At 37.7% G+C, this 18,686-nt stretch overlaps 1 protein-coding gene across 5 annotated transcripts; it reads right to left on the bottom strand.

The window, feature by feature from the left end:
* Positions 1 to 2,524: 2,524 nt before the first annotated feature.
* Positions 2,525 to 16,987, bottom strand: LOC124884931 (matrilin-3-like). 5 transcript variants are annotated; one of them, XM_047392987.1, is made up of 10 exons: positions 16,711 to 16,987; positions 16,405 to 16,509; positions 14,564 to 15,250; positions 10,334 to 10,453; positions 9,656 to 9,775; positions 7,329 to 7,448; positions 5,680 to 5,799; positions 5,172 to 5,291; positions 3,263 to 3,364; positions 2,525 to 3,102 (listed from the first exon to the last, which is right to left on the bottom strand). In XM_047392987.1, exons 1-10 carry the CDS (start codon positions 16,976 to 16,978, stop codon positions 3,050 to 3,052), a joined length of 1,815 nt encoding a protein of 604 aa, XP_047248943.1. In that variant the 5' UTR covers positions 16,979 to 16,987; the 3' UTR covers positions 2,525 to 3,049. The 5 variants fall into 5 exon arrangements, with proteins under 5 accessions (XP_047248943.1, XP_047248945.1, XP_047248946.1 ...); XM_047392989.1 differs by having other exon boundaries at positions 14,675 to 15,250; XM_047392990.1 differs by lacking the exon at positions 7,329 to 7,448.
* Positions 16,988 to 18,686: the final 1,699 nt, after the last annotated feature.

Here is an 18,686-nt window from a genome sequence, read left to right as displayed (position 1 = left end):
GCCCTGTCCCCTACATGACTTGTAGCAAACTGCAAATGAGACTCTTTCAACTATGGCTTTCTTCTTGCCACCCTTCCATTATAAATGACTTGTGAAGTGCGCAAATATGTCTTATCTTGTCATCAGATTGTACCACTTGAGCCAAAGATCTCTGCAGCTCCTCCAAATTAACCATGGACCTCTTGCTTCTCTGATTAATGCTTTCCTTGTCAGTTTAGGTAGTCATGTGTTGGTAGGTTACACTTGTGTTATACTCTTTCCGTTTTCAGATGATGGGCTGAACAGCTACCACATGAGATGTTTAAGTTATTGGATACTGTATATAACCTAACCCTGCTTCAAATAACTCTTTATCCCTAATCTTTCTGATTTGTTCCTTGGTTTTGTGACGCTGTTTGTTCACTAATGTTCTCTAACATAAACCTCTGAAGCCTTCGCAGAATAGCTGGATTTATACTGAGATGTAATTACACAAAGCTGGACTCTACAAGTTACAGTGCCTTGCAAAAGTATTCGGACCCCTTGAACTTTTCAACCTTTTGCCACATTTCAGGCTTCAAACATAAAGATATAAAATTCTAATTTTTTGTGAAGAATCAACAACAAGTGGGACACAATTGTGAAGTGGAATGAAATTTATTGGATATGTCAAACTTTTTTAACAAATAAAAAACTGAAAAGTGGGGCTTGCAATATTATTCGGCACCTTTACTTTCAGTGCAGCAAACTCACTCGAGAAGTTCAGTGAGGATCTCTGAATGATCCAATATTGTCCCAAATGACTGATGATGATAAATAGAATCCACCTGTGTGTAATCAAGTCTCCGTATAAATGCACCTGCTCTGTGATAGTCTCAGGGTTCTGTTCAAAGCGCAGAGAGCATCATGAAGACCAAGGAACACACCAGGCAGGTACGAGATACTGTTGTGGAGACGTTTAAAGCCGGATTTGGATATAAAAATATTTCCCAAGCTTTAAACATCCAAAGGAGCACTATGCAAGCAATCATATTGAAATGGAAGGAGTATCAGACCACTGCAAATCTACCAAGACCCGGCCGTAACTCTAAACTCTCATCTCGAACAAGGAGAAGACTGATCAGAGATGCAGCCAAGAGGCCCATGATCACTCTGGATGAACTGCAGAGATCTACAGCTGAGGTGGGAGAGTCTGTCCATAGGACAACAATCAGTCATACACTGCACAAATCTGGCCTTTATGGAAGAGTGGCAAGAAGAAAGCCATTTCTCAAAGATATCCATAAAAATCTCATTTAAAGTTTGCAACAAGCCACCTGAGAGACACACCAAATATGTGGAAGAAGGTGCTCTGGTCAGATGAAACTAAAATCGAACTGTTTGGCCACAATGCAAAACGATATGTTTGGCGTAAAAGCAACACAGCTCATCACCCTGAACACACCATCCCCACTGTCAAACATGGTGGTGGCAGCATCATGGTTTGGGCCTGCTTTTCATCAGGAGGGACAGGGAAGATGGTCAAAATTGATGATGGATGGGGCCAAATACAGGACCATTCTGGAAGAAAACCTGTTGGAGTCTGCAAGAGACCTGAGACTGGGACGGAGATTTATCTTCCAACAAGACAATGATCCACAACATAAAGCCAAATCTACAATGGAATGGTTCACAAATAAACGTATCCAGGTGTTGGAATGGCCAAGTCAAAGTCCAGACCTGAATCCAATCGAGAATCTGTGGAAAGAGCTGAAGACTGCTGTTCATGAATGCTCTCCATCCAACCTCACTGAGTTCGAGCTGTTTTGCAAGGAAGAATGGGCAAGAATTTCAGTCTCTCGATGTGCAAAACTGATAGAGACATACCCCAAGCGACTTGCAGCTGTAATTGCAGCAAAGGGTGGCACTACAAAGTATTAACGCAAGGGGGCCGAATAATATTGCACACCCCACTTTTCAGTTTTTTGTTAAAAAAGTTTAACACATGCAATAAATTTCATTCCACTTCACAATTGTGTCCCACTTGTTGTTGATTCTTCACAAAAAATTAGAATTTTCTATCTTTATGTTTGAAGCCTGAAATGTGGCAAGAGGTTGAAAAGTTCAAGGGGGCCGAATACTTTCGCAAGGCACTGTAAGTGACATCTGAAGGTGGTTAGTTCCATGGGATTTTGTTTTACGGGTATCAGAGAAAAACTGACTAATTACAAATGCATTTTGCACTTTTCAGCTTATTAACTGTGATAAAAAAGCCAAGTATCATTTCCCTTTCACTTCACTGTTTTTCACTGCTTTGTGTTGGTCTACCACAACATCACTTTAAAAAACAATAAACTTATCTATATGTATAAGAGATATGAATATTTTGGCAAAGCACCATGACTGTCGAATAATTAGAATAATTATATACCTGTCATAAAATGTATTTATGAAACTATTCTAACTTTTGTTATGTCGTTACCTCTTATCACATAGTTACAATAAATACAAACGATAATATAAAGACTATACTTTTACAAGAGTGAAGACAGATACGTAGAAAACGTTGTTTCATTAAAGTTTATTTTTTGCAGCTGTTCCCATTAGAAAACATACAAATAATTGATGTTATCTATTTCAAAAAGCGCCAAAATACAGCATTCAAATGTAGAAACGCAAAGACAGAAAAGAAAATACAATAAGAAAAGACTAAGCTCTTTAGCTTGAAATAATCTCTTATTAAAACCACCGCTGCAAAGAAAACTGGGCCAAATTTGAGTCACACTTGAACTCCCTGAACCATTTCATGACCAGGCTGAATTATATAACTTATAATTGGTTATATAAGCAGATGTAAACACTTACAGTCCTGTTTAGGTGACTTTTTGTTAACATGGGTAATAACTCCAGAGTTGATGTCAGTGCAAGTTTTTAGGAAAAACAGCACCATAACAGCATTTTTATATTTTATTTTTGTATGCATTAAACACGACGCAGATTTTTAAACAACATTATGGAATTTAAAATGACATCCTGGTACACTGGTTGGAATAAAAGTGCTGACATTTTTCCTCTAGTGCCATCTTTGTTCTCATTGTTGGAATTCACCTTCAATGTTGCTTATTTTGTCTGAAAGTTCAGCAAGTGATCAAACAGTCAAGGAAATGCAAATATTTACTGGAACAATGTGCTAATTTGATACAAAATATTGTATAATTAATACTGATTAAAGCAATTTTTGTCTTTTTGAAATTAATTTAAATTGTAAAATGACATCTTAAAATATGGAGTCAAAAAAGGATATGTTTCCTGGTGAGCTCCTGAATGGCTGACTGCACTTTTTTCTGGAATACAAGCTGAGCTTCACACATGCAAGCATCTTCTGTTATTTCACTTCTCATTTCCTCTGAAACAAAACAAAACACATGTGGAGAGAGTCTGACAGGCGCAGAGGAAGGTTTTCATCATCTAATGCAGGATACATGACAGAAGCAGGTAAAATATTTAAATTGGAATCAGAGATTAAAGTAAAATGAAAAAATGTGTTACTTCATATAGTTTGGCTTAGATTACAGATGGCAGCCATGATTGGGATGATTTTGGATTAAGAGAGAGATTAGTACTTTGTTTTAACATTCAAACCAATTATAGCTTAAGCATGCTTACGTATTGAGGTCCACATTCAAAGGAATATTAAGACACATAACATTAATTAAATGAAGAGATATCCAGACAAATATAACATGTTACTAAATATTCCAACAAACTAACATTGTAATAGTCTGAACCTTTTTCCTACAGAACCCTGGACTTTAAACTGTGCAAAACTAGCAAAGGTACTGCTTATCTTTGGACTTGAATGCCTTGGTTAGTATCAACTGCTGTGTTTCCAACAGTTGAGGGTTGCAAAAAACAAAGACATGATATTTGTGTTGTTGTTGTAAACAAAACACACGTTATGATTTAAAGCTGCAGAAAGGGTTTAAGCACAAAGCAGTTTTGGAGCTGTTCCTGCAGATAAATAGTACAGCTCTTGATCCTTTCGATGCTCAAGCTATTTTTTTAATCTACGCAGATGGATTAAAAATAACTGAAATCAGGAGCACGAGGAAAGTATTTATTAATAAACTCTGTTTGAAACTACAGTAAACTTTAAAGTCTGGTTGAATTTATGTCTTGCTGTAAAACCACTCAGCAATAGCTCTCTGGTCATTTTCTGTATGATTTTATAAGTTTCTTACATTGTTGTGGAGGAATTTGCACCACTCATCTTTTTCAACATGTCTTCAGTTCACTTAAATTTGCAGACCATTGTTTATGCATAGCTCTCTTAAGGTCCAACTAATTCATTTCTATCTGTTTAACAGCTGGACTATAATTAGGCCATTGCAGCACCTTGCTTCTTTTCTTTTTTAGCCATTTTGTTGTAGGTTTGCTGCTGTGTTTTGGATCATTGTCCTGTTGGTGACCCTTTTTGGGTTAAACTTCAGCTATCCAAAAGTTAGACTCACTCTCAAACTCCAGAATACTTTGATACGCAGGAGTTCATGGTTGACTCAATGACTGTAATGTTTACTAGTCCTGTGGCTTCAAAACAAGTCTAGACAATCAGCCCTCTATCTGTGTGCTTTACAGCTTATTAACATCTCTACTTTGGTGTACGTCTTCTTGTGGTTCACTGAGATGCGACTTAAAACTAAGTCAGGCTGCCATATTCTTTTAACCTTTCTTCTGGCAACCATTCCAAAAAGCCATACTTCTGTGTTTTTTTACTGTGATAAAATTTAACATTATCATGCTGAGGCAGGCCTATAGAATCTGAGATGACGCTCTTAGGTTTTTTGTAATTTCTCTGAACATTGCACACGCTAACACTGGGAGTAAATTCATAGAGATACCCACTATTTTTGGCTTAAGTGTTTCCCACTTGTAAATTTTTCCCACTGAACATCGATGGACAGTAAATTGTATAGAAATGGCCTTATAACCCTTCCCAGATAAATGGGAAGGAACAACTGATTATTGCTGATTTCTTTCAGTCTTGGCGTTGTCTTTACACAGTCCTATATTGACAGTTATGGAACTTCCAAACGTACATCTAAACAGCTTTAGGGAAGCTTTATTTAGGAAATGTGGAGATTGAAGCAGGCATACATTACCAACAACCTGAGGTGTGAGAACAATGTGCCTTAACTGAAGTTAAAAATCCTTACGTGAACATGTTTTCTGGTCTGAATTTAGAATATATCCTACTCGACACTTGCAGTTGTAAGAATCACCGTTGCTGATACAAACGTGCTGGCAGTCATGTCCCTGAGCACATGCATCTGAACCTGGAGGAAGACACTGGGTCAGTTTATTCTGTCCACAAACATGTTTTGGTAATCAAATTATCCAATCTATAGTGTATTCTGTGGATATCTGAACCACGCAGTTTAACAGAAATAGGTGGGAAAATTCCCAGAATGCCATCTTTGATAACATCAGACATTCAGGCTTTTGAATTTCTTTCGGTTGTTGGTAGTCTACACATGATTTTCAAGTTCTCTCACAAAGAAATTTTGGAAACTTAGAAGGTCATTTCTGGTAATTTTCCACCTTAAAACATGGAAAATTTAAACGTCTGATAGTTTTCTTTGAAAATAAGGCTAGATTTCAGGCAAAACTAAAACAAATAGCTGCTGGATCACTAATGGAGGTTCTGAAAGTAAATTTTCTTACGTGAGCATGTTTTTTGGTCCATGTTGAGCAAATATCCCAGCCGACACTTGCAGACATATGAGCTTCCAGTGTTGACACAAATGTGCTGGCAGTCGTGTCCCCGAGCACAAGCATCTGAGCCTGAAAAGACAAGCTCAAAGATCTGATATGCCAGAAACACTTTGTTTTGCAAATATTTTTGTGGTGCCTTAAAGAGCTGCACATGAAACGGTCCTTCTGTGATGATTCACACTTGTGCATATTTTGATGCAGAGATGTTGAATGAGGATTCTGTTTGTGTTTTCCTGTCAGAAAAGGCTTTCACATCTGTGTGGCTCAGATAAGAACATGCAGTGAAGAAGTGCTTGTCCAGAAAAGAAAAGTTTTAGGTGAGCCTGTTTTCATATCTGGATTGAAGATATCCATATTGACATTTGCACTTGTATGAGCAATTAATGTTTACACAAACATGCAGACAATCATGTTCATGAGAACATGGATCAGAGCCTGTAGCGATCACACATGATCTGACATCTCCTATAAACAGTGTGGTGGAGTTTCCAACCGGATCCCTTTGACTTGGTATTGGACCGGTAACCACTAATAACATCCATTACAAATTAAAGGCCATCACATAACGTTCTGTAAAGAAGTTTATATATGCTCATCATATGCATTAATGTTATTTTAATTAGGGCCTTTTATTGATGTTTTAGAAATGTTCATTTTCATGCTGAAATCATTAGAAAACTTACAATTTTAATGACTTTAAATAACAAGAAAAACATTTTAAGATGTTTTAAGTTTAAATTATTTGGGGGTTTTCTTCCATTATTTTCTTCTGTGATCTTTCATTCTCAAAGGGTTCAAATTGGCTAAAATATCTACATTTATCCCCACAAATATTTGGTTAAATGTCCCTTAACAAGCTGCTGCTTAACCTCCCACTTGTATCCAGCCGGGTCTGTGAGCACCCTTAAATTTAGCCTTATAACCCAAAACTAATATGATATTTAATTGCATGATTAGCCTTTTTAAAACAGTAAAAACTGTGTCCTTACTTTATGTCAGACTTCAGCGAGTACTTGTTATAATGACATTTTATTAAACCTCATTAATCAAAACCTCACTGTACCCACAGGTAGCTACAGCATCAGGATCCCAACTCAGCACCTGTTAAGAATGAAGTTGCTACTGTGATCCAGAACAGTTCAGAAAAAATGCAGGACTTAAGGACCGGCCCAACAAAAGCATTATGAGGTTGGAACAATTTGCAAATGCAGAGCTAAGTCTGCTTAATTCAAACCCAGTCACTTCAACTTTTGTTTCTGTGAAGCACACAGTATTAGTGTAATTTCACAAACCGAGAATGTAAGAATGCCTGAAGTTAGTGCCTTTTAAAAATCCTTATTTACCCTCTGGCAAACATTTCAATCACAATTTATTTAATATCTATAAAAAATTTACTTTAAATCCTACAAAACCGTAACAAAAAGAAAACTGTGATAAAGACTAATTTAAACCTTTTGAGTCTGCAAACAGCAATTGGTGAAATGCAGATAAAAACTAAGTTCTTACATTTTCATGTTTTTTAGCATCCCTGACACTAAATGTAAGAATCAACATTCATTGTAAAAATAACTTTTTAAGTCCCAAATATCATAGCTTACGTAAGCATGTTTTCTGGTCTGTATTTAACATATATCCCACTCGACACCTGCAGACATATGATCCATCCCTGTTTTCACAAATGTGCTGGCAATCATGCCCATGGGCACATGGATCAGAACCTGAAAAGACACACATTAGCACGACAACATATATAGTGCCACAATGCATTCTGGCCTTACAGACAAGGGGCTTAAAGCAAGTGATACAAAGCTTTAATGCAACGATAATCAAACGGACCAAATTAACAAGTTTACATTTTTGGTAATATCTGGGATCTGCTCGGTTTCTTTAAAAAAAAAAGCTTGACAATTAAATTCTGCATGGCCCTATATCTCTCTAAAAACTCAGCATATCCACAGAAACAGACCAGAAACATACAAAAGACATATGTATGTAAGCATGTTCTCTGGTCTGCATTCAACACATGTATACATTGGACATGTATGTTGACAGTCATGTCCCAAGTGCACATTTATCTGAACATGAAAAGCAGCTGAATCATTCATTCAACTTTTTCGCATTGTGTTACATTACAACCATAAACCATATTTTATCAGGATTGAGTGTGATGCATCAACACAAGGTAGTGTATCATTGGTACGTGGAAATAACAAAAAATCTAAAAGGGGTGCTGAATGTTTCTGATCAGCTCCCAGAGTCAGTACTTTATAAAACCACCTTTTGTTGCAGTTGCAGCTGCTTTGGGGTTTGTCTACACCAGCTTTGCTCATCTAGAATGTTTGCAAAAAAACTCAAGCTCAGTTAGATGGGATACAGGGCATCTGTGAACATCAACTTTTAAGTCCACGGACTCCCGAAGGATATTAGCGTTGGACTTTGACCGGTTCATTCAAATATATGCTGGAGGGTGAACCTCCTCCCCAGTGTTAAGTCTTTTTCAGCTTCTAACAGGTTTCCTCCAGGATTGGCCTGTATTTAGCTGTATTTCTCTTCCCAATAACTCTGATCAGCTTCCCTGTCACTGTTAAAGACAAAGTATCCCCACGACATGATGCCACCACCACCATGGGGAGCAGTGGCGATTGCAAGGGAAGCTCATCAAATATCAAATATATATTGTTGTGTGTACATGTCATTGACTAAATATACACTACAACGCTCTCAACCTTTGTTCAGAATCAGCTTCTTATCACTGGTAACGACGCGGCTTTCCTCTCACTCATTCCCGCAGCTTCACAGTGCTTTAAACAGTGAGTTTAATAGCGAAGCAAAAATGCTGGGCTTTGTCCCGCCCATCGGACGCTCAGCGTCTCTGGGAGTCTATGGGGCAGTGGTCTGGCCTCGGCTGGCCCGGACGCTCAGTTTCTGCATGATGATTGGATGATCTGTCTGAGGCTGAATCCCTTTTTGATTGACAGTGAAATGAGCGAATTAGCGATCTTGAAATTGAGCTTCCCTTCATTGAAAGACCAGCATCCGCCACTGATGAGGAGGGTGTGTTCATGGTGATGAGCTGTGTTAGCTTTCCTCCACACATTATATTATGATGTAATCTGATCAAATAATCTTTTTCTACTTTGTTGTCCCCATATGCATTGTGGCAAACTGCAAGTAGGACCTAATATTATGTTTAAAAAATGGCGTTCTTCTTGAGACCATTGATTTCGCTTGTGTGTTACCTTGCATATGGGGTCTCAGTCACTTTTAGATTTCAGTCAAGTACAGACAGCAAAACCACTTGGTTAGAAAATATCATGGTACGGAGTTAATCAGCACAATAACTCGGTAATAGAAAAGACAAACATTGACTACAAAAAAATCCTTTTTTAGAGTGCAACACAACAAGGAACGTTATTTTCGTATGCAATGTTTTTAGGGGTCTGACATATTGAGCTTTCTTTTAAAGAAAAGATTAAAGGGGTTTTTTGTTTTTAATTTATTTCCTGTAAAATACTTTGGACTGCCTTGTGTATAGATGATGCCATATAAATACATATGTCTTGCCTTGGCTTAAAGCTGCAAAGGTGGGTTTCTAATTTGGAAACCAAAAGCCCAAAGTCAATCAAATCCCCTCACAGGTGTCCCATGCATAATATAATTGGTGGCTGTAATTTTTTGTTTAACACATTTTTTCTCTTATCTACTGCTTGGGTGGTTGAATACGCAAAAAACAACAAAGTTGATCGTTACTACAAGGCAACTGAGTTCCAGTTTTGCATCTGGAACATGGTCAACTTGAAGACCCCTGATTTATGAAGCAACCTAGAACTTTGTAAACCTTTGAGTTCTTCATATGAAATCCAGACAAACTATCGGTCACAACAGCTGGAGCTTATGATCTATTGAGAGAAATAAATGTTCTTACGTGAGCATGTTTTCTTGTCTGCGTTCAACACGTATCCATTTCGACACTGGCACATGTACGAGTCACCACTGTTGACACAAATGTGCTGGCAGTCATGTCCCTGGGTACAAGCATCTGCACCTGTAAAATAGCCATCAACACATCAGGTTGACACGTTTTTCAATAAGAAGATGACTTATAAGGACTTATAAAGTTACACTAGAACTTCTCCATCTGGATCTCTATTTACAGACCTTAAACATGTATACAGTTTTATTCACACCAAGATTTAAACATGAGTTGCATAACCAATTAGACAATATAGCAATTGCAGCTTATAGTTCTTCTGCAATATTTGGTTTGTTTTTTCATGCAAATTCACAACAGTGTCATCTACATACATCTGACAAGTAACATGAAGTGGACAAACCTTAGGAAAATCACTGATATACAAACTAAAAAGAAGAGGACTCAAGGTAGAACCTTGAAGCACACCAAAATTGCTGTCAACTATTTTAGAAAACTTGTCATTTATGAGAGAGCTTGTTTTCTATTACTTAAATATTATTTTTTTAGCACCTAAATGGAAAACTGGGATTTTTACATAAATCATTTAACCATCTTTCCCTACGTAAGGCTTGTCTACACTATATGTTGAAAAAGATTAGGTTAAAAACAGCTGAATAGTAAAATACTTACCTGAGCATGTTTTCTTGTCGGGATTCAAAACGTAGCCTGAGTGACACTTGCAACTGTACGAGTTCCCACTGTTGACACACATATGCTGACAGTTGTGTCCTTGAGCACATGGATCCAAACCTAGAAGAAACACTTCAGTATCTGATATGCTTATGTCTACTAAAATCTGGTTAAAATCAGTTTGTCTTGCATTGTTTGGTTAGTTTGTGAGTATTTAGTTAATTTGCCACATGCAAGTAAGTTTGTAGGATTTGTGTGATTCAATTCGAAAGATATTACATTGAGTTTATTTGATTTAGATTTTTATTATTTGTGCAGAAAGATGAATATTTAAATAGTTCAGTGCTTATAAATACTAGTTACGACCCATCCATAATAGACCTATGCAAAACTACTGAACAATTTGTATTTCTAAACTTGTCCTCAGAAAAGAAACACAAGTTGTTCACACTGACACACAGAGTTCACTCCATAGGTTCAATCGAATATTTAACAGCAAACTTTTCTGTTAGTATCAAACATGCAATGTGCAGTTGGCTTGATATTTGGGATATTGCATGACTGGCACCCGATAGTTTGGCCTGTACAAGTTGGAAGATAAAGCATAAATACTGTCATTTAATTTATTTAGATTGTTGGTACTGTTTTCTCTGAAATACTTCTGCATCATCTCTCAATGTCACTTCTAAACAGTTTTCCATATACCTAAGCTGTTTGTACGGATCAACTCTCTAATCTTGTCTGGAGAAAGATAAATTGAACACTGTGTTTCTATTGAATTAATGAAATTTTTAAGATTAATCTACCAGCAATGTTTAGCCAGCTTTTCTCAAACAACAAGCAGGAATTGAATGTATTCAGAGAACGCTGTATTGAGAGGGAAAGCAAACATGTTTTGGACACAAGAGTTGACATTTTGAGAATTTTGTTAAGTGTGTTTTGTTAAGTGTGAACCACCCTTTATAAATTCTGATAATACCCTTATGTTAACATAATATAATTATTTAGAGTAGGCAAACATTAAAAAAACAACTTTAAGAGAAAGTTTCATGTGTCACAAATTGGTGTCATGTTATTTTTCTATACTGAACAGTAGACATTGCACGTTCTTACGTTTTTAGCCTGTGGTTAGCTTCAATATTGAATTTAATTGGTAACTAGTAAATTGTGAAGAGCTTGGTATGGATGTTCATTAACCTTCGGACAGAGGCAGCCTAGCAGCTACTGCTATGCTTAGTTATTCAAGTGTATGACATAGTACTCGGTAGCCATGAGAAAGTGCATCAAAGACAAAAAATATAAATAAATACATAAAGTTTTAAGGACTTTTGAAAGCTCCTGTAGCAAAGCACTTAATTATTTTGAGACACTTTAACAAATAAACTGTGGCTATAACTGGTACACTGTAAAAAAAGACTGTAAAGAGTTTGCTAAAAGCTGCTAATAAGCCAAACTAAGCAAGCATTAGCTGTCACAGAGTATGCTTAGGTTGCTTAAATGAGATATGAGTGTAAAGTATATTTCCCCTTCAAAACATGGTAAAATAATAGAAATCACATGTTTTAAGGCTTAATTTAAATCTTCTATATCAAAGTGTTTGTCTATTGTCAATCTCCTCTTTTAAACTACCAGCAATATTTGTTTTTGCAAAATACACATTCCATTTTCAGCATTAAACGTTGAACATTCAATGGAAATATTGTATATGTAACCTGTTGAGGTGGTGTTAATTTCCCATACTAAACAGTAAACGTTCAAGTTCTTAATTTTGGAGCTTTTTTTTTGGTTATTTTTAACAACAATCTTTAATCACAACTACCTCACTTTAAAGGGGCTTGTTTCAAACTTTATTAACTTCATGCTGAGCTAGCCTAGCGGATATTGCTAAGCTGAGCTAACCCACTGTTAGCTTTGAGGGAATCGGCTATTTGTCCTAATAAAAGCTGAAAAACCTAAAATGTTGCCTTTTTTTTTAGCTTTTTTAAAAGCTCCTACAGCAGAATGGTTACTGACTGTGAGTCTTTGCTTTTAAATTAACAACAATAAACAAATGCATGAAATATACTTCCCCATTTTTAGTCGTTTTTTAAAATGAAACTTTACATGTACAGGTCCTTCTCAAAAAATTAGCATATTGTGATAAAGTTCATTATTTTCCATAATGTCATGATGAAAATTTAACATTCATATATTTTAGATTCATTGCACACTAACTGAAATATTTCAGGTCTTTTATTGTCTTAATACGGATGATTTTGGCATACAGCTCATGAAAACCCAAAATTCCTATCTCACAAAATTAGCATATCATTAAAAGGGTCTCTAAACGAGCTATGAACCTAATCATCTGAATCAACGAGTTAACTCTAAACACCTGCAAAAGATTCCTGAGGCCTTTAAAACTCCCAGCCTGGTTCATCACTCAAAACCCCAATCATGGGTAAGACTGCCGACCTGACTGCTGTCCAGAAGGCCACTATTGACACCCTCAAGCAAGAGGGTAAGACACAGAAAGACATTTCTGAACGAATAGGCTGTTCCCAGAGTGCTGTATCAAGGCACCTCAGTGGGAAGTCTGTGGGAAGGAAAAAGTGTGGCAGAAAACGCTGCACAACGAGAAGAGGTGACCGGACCCTGAGGAAGATTGTGGAGAAGGGCCGATTCCAGACCTTGGGGGACCTGCGGAAGCAGTGGACTGAGTCTGGAGTAGAAACATCCAGAGCCACCGTGCACAGGCGTGTGCAGGAAATGGGCTACAGGTGCCGCATTCCCCAGACCTGGGCTACAGAGAAGCAGCACTGGACTGTTGCTCAGTGGTCCAAAGTACTTTTTTTGGATGAAAGCAAATTCTGCATGTCATTCGGAAATCAAGGTGCCAGAGTCTGGAGGAAGACTGGGGAGAAGGAAATGCCAAAATGCCAGAAGTCCAGTGTCAAGTACCCACAGTCAGTGATGGTCTGGGGTGCCGTGTCAGCTGCTGGTGTTGGTCCACTGTGTTTTATCAAGGGCAGGGTCAATGCAGCTAGCTATCAGGAGATTTTGGAGCACTTCATGCTTCCATCTGCTGAAAAGCTTTATGGAGATGAAGATTTCATTTTTCAGCACGACGTGGCACCTGCTCACAGTGCCAAAACCACTGGTAAATGGTTTACTGACCATGGTATCACTGTGCTCAATTGGCCTGCCAACTCTTCTGACCTGAACCCCATAGAGAATCTGTGGGATATTGTGAAGAGAACGTTGAGAGACTCAAGACCCAACACTCTGGATGAGCTAAAGGCCGCTATCGAAGCATCCTGGGCCTCCATAAGACCTCAGCAGTGCCACAGGCTGATTGCCTCCATGCCACGCCGCATTGAAGCAGTCATTTCTGCCAAAGGATTCCTGACCAAGTATTGAGTGCATAACTGTACATGATTATTTGAAGGTTGACGTTTTTTATATTAAAAACACTTTTCTTTTATTGGTCGGATGAAATATGCTAATTTTGTGAGATAGGAATTTTGGGTTTTCATGAGCTGTATGCTAAAATCATCCATATTAAGACAATAAAAGACCTGAAATATTTCAGTTAGTGTGCAATGAATCTAAAATATATGAATATTAAATTTTCATTATTACATTATAGAAAATAATGAACTTTATCACAATATGCTAATTTTTTGAGAAGGACCTGTACTTTATAGGAGCTTTGACAGAGAAGGCTACTTGAGTTGCTTGCCTACAGTAGATATAAGAAAATGAAGGTAAATTCTTATTAAAAAAAAATAATAATAATAATATTTTCCAAAATGATTAAGGCTTTTTTAAAGCTCTTATGGCAAAGCTGCTGCCTTTTGTGAGTCCCTGGTTTCAACGGCTTTTTATTGGCTTGCAGCACAACTTACAGCAGCAGCACATTTCTGTGAACAGAACAGACAACATCATATTAGGTTTCCAACATTTTAAAGAATGTGGCCAGAATTTGAATCTTCTCTTCTTTAAGTTGGTTAGTGTGGGGTTTATTTTTCATGTTTAATGCTTTCTGCATTAATACCACTCAGTTTTTTTTTTACAGTTGCTAATTATCTTTTTAGTAGAATATTCAGTTAGAACAAGTGGTAAATTCGTATTTATTTGGGGTTTGTACTTAAAACTAAAGAAGAGGACCAATAGCTTTAGAATGAAGATCCCTTGTATGGTGCTGCCCATATGCTCACAGGTAAATAGAATAGGACCGATCTGACATACCGTTTTTCCCTTTATTGTCACGCTCAATTTTCATTCCATTATCGTCTTCCCTGTCATTTAGGCCTAGTCCGTTATCATCAATACCTGCACTCCCATTTTCATCATCCTTACCACACAAGGTTTCCCTAAATTTGGATGTGAGCTTCTCGATCACACCATAGGTCTCCACATAGAAGACATGGTCATCATGTGGTTGGCTGGCCATAAGCTGCAGAGAAGTCATATCAGCTCTGTCAACTCCAACTGCATAGATCTCTATCCCAGATGTTCTGGCTGCGGCTGACACCTCCTCCACCTTGTCCTGGGGCCTCCCATCAGTGACTATAATAGCCACCTTAGAAATGTCGATGGAAGCAGTTCGAGCCCCAGCCTCCTTGATGAAGGCTTTTTCCATGGCGGTCTTGATGGCCATGCCTGTCATGGTGCCTGAAGCCAGGGGCACGACCTGACCAAGCGCCTGCTTTATGGAGGATTTGTCAAAATAGGTGTTGAGGAGAAACTCAATCTTGACTGTGCTTGCATAATTAACAAGGCCGACACGGGTGGCATCCCTGCCTATGACCAAGCTGTCCACCATGTCCTGCAGGAACTCTTTGGCCTTTTCAAACTCAGCAGGGCGCACACTACGGGAGCTGTCTATGATGAAAACCAGGTCAATCGGACGATTTTTGCAGTTAGTTCTTGTTGCTGTAAATAAAAAAAAAGTAAAGAAATTGTATTCAGTTTATTTGCAGAAATTAGAGGCTTTTCATTTTAGAGAAAAATATTGTCACTATGAAAAATTAATCAAGTTATTTGGTCTCTGTGTTAAACTTTGTCTTGACTTTTGTGTTTCATGTTTCCTTGTTAATTTGATTGATTTTCTTCTTATTTTATAACATAACCTAATTACTAATTAACACACCTGCATAGCATCACTGCCATCAGTACTTGTTTTCTGATGATTCTTTGTTTTTTGTCGCAATGCCCAAACATAAAACAGTACAAATTGTCAAAAAAAACAAATCGTGCTTACTGAATATAATATGTAAAAAAATAATGATAATGATAATGGTAATGGTGTTACTGATGATGACAGTAATAATAATAATTGTTGTTGTTATTGTTATAATTATTATAATTACTATTTTTGCTGATGTTGTTGCTGCTAGTTTTGTTTTTGTTTTTTATTTCAAGGAAATAAGGATTGTTCTTGCTACTGTAATTATATTTCAATAGATACTATATTGACAGTATACTATTATTAAATGTGTGTATGTTACATTGGAATTATGTTATACGTGTAAGATTATCTGGGTAATGTAAGGAAAAATGGATAAGGAGTGAGAATAAATATAGGTTTGCACTCCCACCCACTCCCTTGAATATGTAAATAAGAGTTTTCAATTATGTGCTGTAAATATTCTTGTACATATTCAAATAAATAATAAATGCTAAAATCCCAAACACGGATTATTAAATATCTGGCAGTAGGTTATCTTGTTCATTTATGTAAACTAGCTCAGAGAACTAGCTTACTTGCTATTATAGTTTGTGTAAAAGATACAATTTCAAGATTTAGCAAAATATTTAAAACATCAAGATCTTCAGTGTGTAGCACAGCAGTGGCCATTTTCTTATATCTAGTGAGGCCACCCAAGCAAAAGCACAATATTAGAAAAAATACTAAGTCTTTTCATTTTTTGTTATTGAAAATATTAATACTAAGACCCTAAAAAAAACGTACTCCAGAAAAGCAAAGAAACTGAAAAGTAATAATAAAAAAAAAATGGGAGCTAGAAAAAGTATCCAAATTTCACAAATTTCTGGATTTAGTTCTGATGTTTGGTGAGGCCCGGTATCTGCGCTGCTTCTGATGGTTGCTGGAAAATCTCCAGCAGGCTGCAAGGAGCCAGATGGTGCAGCTTTGTGCTGAAAGGGCTTCGACCCAAAGTTATTGGCACCATCTTTGCAAATTAAGAAAACGGAGAATGAGTGCAGGATGTGCATTGAAAGAAAATAAAACGGGCTTCTGTGGCATCCAAATATTGTTGAGTTTTAATAATATTTTAAGTCTTAATAAATAAAATTACAATGTTGACTGCACTCTTACATCAATAAAAGCTGATGTTCTATCAGTTCTAAGTAAAATGATGAGTAAGTTCCACCTGAACGCATGTTGACAAATGCGTCACCTCCCCGTCCCTCGTGCCTCAGGTAGGTATCGGCACCTGTGCGCGCGCCCCGCCGCAGCTGAACGCTTCTCTCGTCGCCCCGCCGGACCTCCTGAAAGCGTTCCGCTCTCTGCGTCTCTGAATACGTCTGCTCGACCGGTGCGAAGTCCTCAGAGCGGCTATAGCGCCATGAAGACACCCGGCCCTGAGATCTCACCGCCAGGATACCAAAGACCACCAGCTTCCACGTCAACAAAACCATGTTGCCTTCTTCCAGCTGGTTTACAGCAGGCCCACTCCTACTTATTGGCTGGACAACCACTGCCCACAAGGCGTGGGGAGTAAGGGGTCCAATCAAGACCCTTTAAGTCCTTAAGTAGTGGTTAATCAATTTTTTACAAAGATGATCTGAATTAAAATTCCTTAATTATTCTTACTTTCTGAAATTATAGTTGGGGGAAATTTTATGAAGTACTTAGCTTTTGCATAAATTTTAGGTATAGGACACAGTGGCTTGAAAAAGTACCTAAACTGTTGGACATGTTGCATTGCAACCAAAAACCTCGGCGTGTTCTATTGGGATATTTTGAAATAGACCAGGATAAATTTGTGCATTACTGTAAAGGAAAAGTATGGTTTACATTTTTTTAAGTGAGGCATGCATTTGTATTTGGCACCCTTTATTCTGATATCTCAGAGTAAAATCAATGGCAACCAATGAACTTTAGAACTTAACCTAAGTTAGTCCAACTGTGTGTAATTAAATTCCAGTCTAAAATCAGTACAAACTCATAAGGTCTTCACAGAAGACCTCAGAGGTTTGTTACAGTATATTGGTAAACAAACAGCATGATGAGGACCAAGGAATATGCTTGATGGATCAGTTCACATTTTTAAAAGAAAACCACAAGATGCCCTGATTCAACATGTGGAAAAAGCTACTCAGGTCACATGATATCAAACTGGACCTTTTGGTCTTATTACAAAATTATGTGTGGCAGTAAACTAACACTGTATCTCATCCGGAACACACCCTCCACACAGGTAAAGCATGGTGGTGGCAGCATCATGCTGTTGGGATATTTCTCTTCACCAATAACAGTGAATTGACAGGAAGATGGGTGGAGCTAAATGCAGGGCAAATCCTAGAGAAAAATGTGTTTAAAGCTGTGATAAACTTGAGAATGTGGTGGAGGTTCACCTTCCAGCAGAACAAAAAACCCACAGCCAGAGCTACAATGAATGGTGCAAATCACAGCATACTCATATGTTAGAATGACCTAGGTGTTGAGCTCTAAATGTCCAGGGGGTTCGCAGATTCCCAGCTGGAGAGAATCCCAAAGTTAAGAATCTAAACCTTGAGAGCAAAGTTTCCTTTTGTTGTTCGGATCAAGAAACATTCTTCCTCACTGTTAGTCCTCCTGTTCTTTTTCACATTTAAAAAGATTACGTATTTAGTGCAATAAGCTCCAAACTGATCATCATAAATGAATTCAACCTGAAAAGACTAACAAATGAGAGAAACACAGAGATGGCAATCAGAGGAGTTTATTAGCTGATGCTTGTGTTGGCGCTCGGACCCCGGTGGAAGACATGGTTGCTGATACTGACATGAGGTTGAATGAAAATCTTAGGGTTAGAATTAGAGAAGTCTCCCTCCGGGATTCTGATACTGGTGGTGGAGTGGAGGCCTGAGGAGATAAGGAAGTCGGGAGGAGCTTGAAGCCTGATGGTGGAAATGGGGTGGAGGAGGGTCAAAGCTCAGCTGAAGAGCGGGAAATTCTGCGCATGAAGGTCTTTTAAAGGGAAGCCTGGAGGGATGATTGGCTGAAGAGGAATGTGGATCAGGAGCTGATTGGTTGGAGCGGAGAATGTGGTGGAGTAGTTAGAAGGAGCCTGAAGTGGAGGTGAGTCTTCCAAGTTGAATTTTCATCTAAACTCCATTTTAGGGATATTTGTGAAAACTTTTT

Source organism: Girardinichthys multiradiatus, chromosome 19 (genome assembly GCF_021462225.1).
Source record: "Girardinichthys multiradiatus isolate DD_20200921_A chromosome 19, DD_fGirMul_XY1, whole genome shotgun sequence".
Taxonomy (NCBI): Eukaryota; Metazoa; Chordata; class Actinopteri; order Cyprinodontiformes; family Goodeidae; genus Girardinichthys; species Girardinichthys multiradiatus.
Note: the sequence above shows the minus strand (reverse complement) of the source record. Positions and strands in the feature narration are given on the sequence as shown.

Coding starts and splice junctions, on each gene's coding strand:
- LOC124884931 (XM_047392987.1), bottom strand. CDS start 16,978: ATGGTTTTGTTGACGTGGAAGCTGGTGGTCTTTGGTATCCTGGCGGTG. Junction 16,510..16,710: donor ATTTGTCAACATGCGTTCAG/GTGGAACTTACT, acceptor TAATTTGCAAAG/ATGGTGCCAATAACTTTGGG. Junction 9,776..10,333: donor CGACAAGAAAACATGCTCAG/GTAAGTATTTTA, acceptor GCTATTTTACAG/GTGCAGATGCTTGTACCCAG.